Source organism: Limulus polyphemus, unplaced genomic scaffold, assembly GCF_000517525.1.
Source record: "Limulus polyphemus unplaced genomic scaffold, Limulus_polyphemus-2.1.2 Scaffold1840, whole genome shotgun sequence".
Classification (NCBI taxonomy): Eukaryota; Metazoa; Arthropoda; class Merostomata; order Xiphosura; family Limulidae; genus Limulus; species Limulus polyphemus.
This window is the reverse complement of record NW_013667450.1, coordinates 229,367-236,679: the sequence shown is the minus strand read 5'-3', so window position 1 is coordinate 236,679 and position 7,313 is coordinate 229,367. Positions and strand designations below refer to the sequence as shown.

The following is a 7,313-nucleotide window of genomic DNA, read 5'->3' as shown; positions in this document are numbered from 1 at the left end:
AAACACGGAACACAATCACTTGTTAGTTTCTCAGAACACGGTAGTGTTAAAACACGGAACACAATCACTTGTTAGTTTCTCAGAACACGGTAGTGTTAAAACACGGAACACAAACACTTGTTAGTTTTTCAGAACACGGTAGTGTTAAAACATGGAACACAAACACTTGTTAGTTTCTCATAACACGGAACACAAACACTTGTTAGTTTCTCAGCACATGGTAGTGTTAAAACATAGAACACAAACACTTGTTAGTTTCTCATAACACGGAACACAAACACTTATTAGTTTCTCAGAACACAGTAATGTTAAAACACGGAACACAAACACTTGTTAGTTTTTCAGAACACGGTAGTGTTAAAACATGGAACACAAACACTTGTTAGTTTCTCATAACATGGAACACAAACACATGTTAGTTTCTCAGAACACGGTAGTGTTAAAACACGGAACACAAACACTTATTAGTTTCTCAGCACACGGTAATGTTAAAACACGGAACACAAACACTTGTTAGTTTCTCAGAACACGGTAGTGTTAAAACACGGAACACAAACACTTGTTAAGTTACTCAGAACACGGTAATGTTAAAAAGGAACTACTTTCACTAACCTGTATCTCTGTTGTGTAACTAATCCAGTTCTGAAATTGTTCCTTTTCTTTGTGTAAATCAGATAACATTTTGTCACATTCTGGAAGAAATAAATGTTATGAAATAAACAACACACTGCTCTGATTACAATTAAATTAAATGTTAATAACATGCTTTCCATACCTTACAATTAAGAAGCAAATATTTATGTTTTGAAACATAGTTGAAGTAAATATCAAACAAGAACTGAACCTTGTTAAAATAACAGGGCCAAAACATTTTTGGTTATGAGATCACTTCACATATTTTACAAAACTTTTTTATTTGAAGAAAAAAAAAGTTGTGATAAACCTCATCTCATGGCCTTAAAGTTGGTTTTCGATATTTAAGAGTTAAATTTTCATTTTCTTCATCTTAGCATGCAGCAAAATCTAATTATGCACAGGCTGCTAGAAACAGTAGCTACCCAAGTATACACTTTGGTTGTTGTGGAAAAAAAACTGAGCATTACAAGGGCTTTTCAGTGAAATAAAACAGCATACAGATAGATAAATTCTAAATAAAAAGAAACACAAGCTCCAAACGAAAACTGTTTATTACATTAGCCATAAAAATACTGGTTTTTTACATCCTAAATAATTGATAAAAATATTTCTACATGCTTTTGAATGAGACTTTAGCCTCATCAGTTTCACCCAGCAAATTTAACTTAGACTGAGTTCCAGAATTGTTTTTATATTTTCATATATCAATTATTTTGTAAGTTTGTAAGCATAAAATCTTTATTATTATATTGCTAATATAACCAGTTTCATTGCAACGGTTTGTTTTTAGTTCTGAGAATTCTCTGTTGTAACCACAGCACTTTCATTTTGGAAATGAGGGAAATACTATGAACTGGGTTGATGCGTGGTTTTAGAGACTACTGCTTTCTTAAATGCTCTGACGTGCAAGTTTTTCTCCTTCCATGGGGAATACGGAAGGCTCCTTTCTTAGAATTGTTGAGTCTTTTAGCTTTATAACATTTATTAATCTTGTTACATGAATATCTTTCTTCCTCAGAATGGGTTGTGACAATTCATACAGGCACGAATCCATACTAGCAGTACTGGTTATGAACCTCTGAGCCAAATATGCAAGTGTTAAACATACTGCACACGGTCCATTAGCTCCCACCTGCAGCGATAAGCCAAAGCACTAGCATATCCAATCCATTAAGCATTCAAATATTTTGATATGAACTAATTCTATGTTAGTAGATTTTAGTGAATCTAAGTCCTTGTCTATTGACCTTTCACCTCCCAGAAGCAAACAAAAAGGTACCAAAAGTATACACAAGGGATGTGTGATGATGATAAAAAACAAACAAACAATAACATGAAGCAATAAATTTAAAAACTGAGCTTGAAAGGTAAAGCATATAAACAGTTTTTTGAAAACTGAAGGAAAAAGGTTTCAACAGAAAGAATATAACATATAAACACTTTTTGTAAATGTAATAATTCAATTGTAAAGATGTGCTTATTTACTATCTTAATATTCTTGTCTGAACATCTATATAAACTTAGAGTTGCACACATGCGCTGTATGTTTTATAACAAAATCAATTTTTTTACTTTCAGGGTATCAAAACTGTGTAAAAATAAAAAGATATAAAGTACATGTAGATGCTTGACATTTCCACACCATGTGATGCACTTGATGTGGAAATGACATAAATGCTTACATACACTTGATGTGGAAATGACTTAAATGTTACACCCACTTGACGTGAAAATGACATATATGCTTACATCCACTTGATGCGAAGATGAGATAAACACTTACACCCACTTTACGTAAAAATGTCATAAATGCCTACACCCACTTAGTGTGGAGACGAGATAAAGATAAACACTTACACCCACTTTACGTAAAAAATGTCATAAATGCTTACACCCACTTAGTGTGGAGACGAGATAAATGTTTACACCAACTTGACATGGAGATGAGATAAACACTTATGCCCACTTGATGTGGAGACGTGATAAACACTTACGCTTAATCCTTCGACCTGCTATCTCCGAAGCTTGTTTTGCCGATCTTTCAACGAACCAGTTGTCTCCTAGAAGAACTTTTATCTGATTGGTGTGGACAAGAGATCCAGGAATAAATGCCTGCGGTCCAAAAGGTACCTAAAACAAATAAAATAAAAACTGAATTTTAATTGTAACTCCAATTTCTGGAACCACTAAACTATTTAACTGGTCTTATACTGAAGAAGACTTCAACTACAAGTGGTGGAATGAAATGTTTGGGACAGCAAACTCGAAAGAACCCCAGATGCAGACTTATTCTTGGGCAAAAGTACGAGACTCCAATATCTAGAAATATGAAATATGTACTGGTTTTGTTTTGAATTTCATGCAAAGCTACACAAGGGCTATCTGCATTAGCCATCCCTAAGTTAGCAATGATAGACTAAAGAGAAGGCAGCTAGTTAATGCCACCCACCACAGACTCTTGGGTTACTCTTTTATCAACAAACAGTGGGAATGACCATCACATCATAACTCCCCCACAGCTGAGAAGGGGAGCATGTTCAGTGATGGGGATTTGAACCCACAACCCTCAGATTGCATGTTGAGCATCCTAACCACCAGGTTATGCCAGGCTGATGAAATACATACTGGACCCAAAACTTTGGCCAGACAGGAGCTACGTCTCAATGACGAGCAGTCATAAGTGAGTTTAATAAAAGTTTAGGCATTTTATACCAGTAATTCTAAAGAAGACAAATACATTTATATTATTATACATGTAACATAAATAAAATGAAATGTGAAGATTTTAAGTCATCATTCTAGTTTGACAACTTTATATGTGTAATGTTTTTATCTTTCCTAAGTCAAGTGTGTATGACTCAAAGAATTTCTGACCATGTAAAGACATCCACATTCATCTAGTTTAACCCTTTGAGTGCATAATTAAATTTCGGGTTGGTTCTCGAAAAGTGTCAATTATCCACTAAAAATTTAATTTAGAATTTGGCTTTTAGTACTTTTCTAATATCAAAATCCACTACATACACTTTTGCTTGGTGACGTACGCATATCCAGAACTAAAGCAGGAAATTCTAGGACTTGAGTATCTCGATTGTCTCACTACGACAAAAAGTTTTTGTGACACTGTGGGATATATCTGCTTGTCGTACCAATCGGCTACAAATGTCAAGTTGGATAAATCCGATAATAGTATCCAAAGGGTTAAATAGAATAACTAACTTCACTTGGTGTTCAGTGACTGTTAACAAAACATGAGAGAAATTACTAATACTTAAAGTATAAAAACATATAAATATTTATACTATAAAGAATATTTATTGTAAAATAATGTTGGTCCACATTTTTTAACCTGTTTTAAAAAATTATAATGATGTAAAAAGATAAAGACTTAACCTCAAATCTTTAATAAATTGCATTAGACGATTACACAACAGAGAAATTTTCTTTCTGCCCTATTGGTAGTGCTGGCTGATATTTCTTCATTACCAGTTTGTCGGTCCAACAACCTTTAAGTTTTGAACACAAGGAATTACTTGTTCCTCTCATGTATTCAAAACAAAAGGGAATCCTCAATAGTTGTGGCACTTGAAATTCTTTTAGGCAGGATTAGAGTAAATTAATCTACGAGTACCTGGGAGTGGTCAAATACATCAATCGAAAGAGTTTGACTTCCTGAGTCCAAAACTGTAATTAGATCTCAACTCGGTCAAGAGACGACACAGCTACAAGTTAAAAGTTTGTACTTGAAAAAAACCTCAGAGCTGTTCTATGAGTGGCTAAAAACACAAGGTTTTTAGCAAAAGATATCAGTATCTGATATCTATACTTTAGATAATAACAGGGCTACATTATTTGCATTATAAAAAATAATTTAAATTACTTTTATACTTTGAAAGTAAATATCTGCTTTATAATGAAATGTTTTGACTATTACTGTACTGTGTGCAATATGGCACTGTTTCGCTACAGTTTGTTAATTAAAAAGTTAAAAGAACACTATAATCTATATGCATTTATGATTCTCCTACATAATTATTACACATTTATACATACATATTTACCTCTTCTCAGGTGGTTCAGATCTTTTTGTCTTTATTGAGGATAAAAATATCACTAATAATAAAAAATAAATTGGTAATGAAATAAATAATTTGATATTAATAAGAATTATAAATATAACTGTGATTTTTAACTTAATTATAAGTGATAAAAATTACAGTTCTACAAATTTAATCTAGTTCATGCCAGAACAGCTGTTCTTCAAGCAACTGATAAAGTGTCTTGACCAATCATAGGTTCTTATAATTGCCTTATAAAAACTGGCTGCCAGTTTTTATGTTTTCCACAGTTATGTCTCAATTTTCCCAAGATGCCTTAATATCCAACTAGCAAGATTTGCAGTAGGTGTGATATTCCAATTTGAAGAATTTTGTAATTACTGGGAACTACACACTGTATTCTATCTTAATTTTTTATCACTTTGATACCATTTAGGCTTCCTTCTTGAGAGTCATAGGTATATTTGGGTCCCTATCAATTATTAATTTTGAGCTACTGACTTGAAGGATGGCAATTGGCTGACAACAGCACCATTAAATTTATTTTTTTCCTTTTTGTTAAGTTTGACAATGACTATGGCCTGTCACCTTGGAAAATCAAGGCCATGTAACGATTGATTTGGGCATGTGGTAAAATATATATTTAGACAATTTAACCAAATCGATATTAAAAATATTTCACGTTATATCCTAATTTTGCCATGGTAACCATCTACTATTTTCAAAACCCTTGAAATTGCCAAACGGGCACCTGTTTTTTGACCTGCAAGGCCCGTACGTACTATTTCAGCCCCAAAAGAACCCTTACACACTATTTCAATCCTCCTCAAACAAAACATCCGGGGGGGATCTTCAGTGCACAATCATCTCTAACTTCTGTTAGACTAGAATTCAAAATTAATTTACAGTTTTGGACACACGTGTTTCAGTTCATGTGTATGGGACTTCAGTGGCCAAAGTAGCCTTCTGAGTATGGTGTTCGAATTGTCTTTTATTTACCATGTGCTATCTTGTCACTATGAAAGGTAAAACAGAAGATGCTACTGGTTTGATTCAGCAAAAATGTGGCAATGTCAAAAACAGACTGGGCCTTCCTGTATTTTTCATACTGAAATGTGCAACCTTAATGTTATAAGAAAAATACCTTAACTTATACAGCCTATTCACCATAGAGTTAGAAGAATAAATTAGTAGCATTAATTTTATACATTCTCCAAATCCGTATAATTAATACAGTAAAGAAAAACTTAAAACACTAGAAAACCAATATGTGATAACTAGTCTTGTTCTTCATCTATGGTTAATAAAAAAGTACTTAAATTCTACGTCACGAGCTCCAGATTACCACTAAAATACCTGGAGTTGTTAAAAAAATTCACTTTCATCCACTTAGAAACCAAAAGAGTGGGCTGAAGGTATTTCCACCACCTTGGGCACCTTGGGGACAGCCCTTAATACTTAAGTATTTATTATTATTATTATAGTAATTTTACTTGGATTGCCTATGTTCAGGATCAGTGATGAGGGGTGAAATCCCCTGAAGATGATCTAACTCACTGTCAAGTAGTAATTTAAGAACAGACTGGGCTTTACATTTTTTGAAATCTACAAAATTCTCATGGCCTTCCATTACTTTGTTTATTTTTATATATATATTTTTAAAATAATACTTTACTTTAGTAAATACTTCATATTTAAACACTAAACAAAACCAATAGGTTTCTTTCGACTTAAATCTTCAACTACATGTGTAAGTATAGTAAAATATACATCAGTTTATGAACTAACTTGCAGGTCTGAATAAATTACATACACTTACCATTATTTCATAAGAAACTACATCAGGTAAAGTCTCCAGACGTTCTTTAAGTGATTCGTAATCTTTTTTGAATTTTTCCCTGTTAAAAAAAAATAATTATGCTATTTCTTCTCTTTTAAGATTTAAATTTAAAAAATTTCAATTAATTTATATTTTGATCACTTGTATGCGAGTTTCATGAGAAATGCTTGTGCATGAATTTGGAGCTTCGATAAAACAAACAAACAATAGATTAATGACAATGTTACAATAAAATGTTCGATTGTTTGCATACATGCATCATGGAGGACTAAATTTTCACAAGCAAAGGTGTAAATATCCTTCCAAATAAATGTCTAGATGGTAAGGGAATGAATTTTGAAGTTTTTGAAAATCCCGATGAATCTTTGATGATGGAAAATAGGGGGAAATGGCAAACATTGGGAAGGAAAAGGAGGGGTAAAAAAAAAAGATACATTGTATATTAATTGTTGGGTTTTGTTGTTGTAACTATGCTACTACAGCTTTATTGTAAACCAGTAAGGCACACTGAAAAATAATGGGAGAATTTTAGGAGTTTTGAATCAGTGTACAAGGAAAATCTTGTGATTTTTTTTTTAAAATATTTACCCTTCTACAACAACCAGTTCAAAGTAAAAATAGTTATTACTAAACCAACCAAGCAAATGGTTAACATGTTCATACTTTTTCTCAATCATACCTCAATCTATTCACATAGCAAACATTCTTTAAATTGAATTTCACATGCGAGATTTAACTGTTAATCGTTGGACAAAACATATATATATATATATATATAT

The 7,313-nt window shown here is 32.5% G+C and overlaps 1 protein-coding gene across 5 annotated transcripts in view; it reads right to left on the bottom strand.

Annotated features, from left to right (window-relative positions):
* Positions 1 to 7,313, bottom strand: part of LOC106465112 (unconventional prefoldin RPB5 interactor 1-like) — a 21,665-nt gene that overhangs the window by 8,533 nt on the left and 5,819 nt on the right. For 2 of the 5 annotated variants that reach the window (XM_013925308.2, XM_022392947.1), the window contains exons 4-6: positions 6,514 to 6,592; positions 2,631 to 2,766; positions 613 to 692 (exon numbers count right to left, since the gene is read on the bottom strand). In XM_013925308.2, coding sequence (XP_013780762.1) covers positions 613 to 692; positions 2,631 to 2,766; positions 6,514 to 6,592 — 295 coding nt within the window. Of the gene's footprint in view, positions 1 to 612; positions 693 to 2,630; positions 2,767 to 3,660; positions 3,875 to 4,689; positions 4,750 to 6,513; positions 6,593 to 7,313 lie in introns of all 5 variants that reach the window. The other 3 variants (XM_022392951.1, XM_022392950.1, XM_022392949.1) reach the window with 3 other exon arrangements.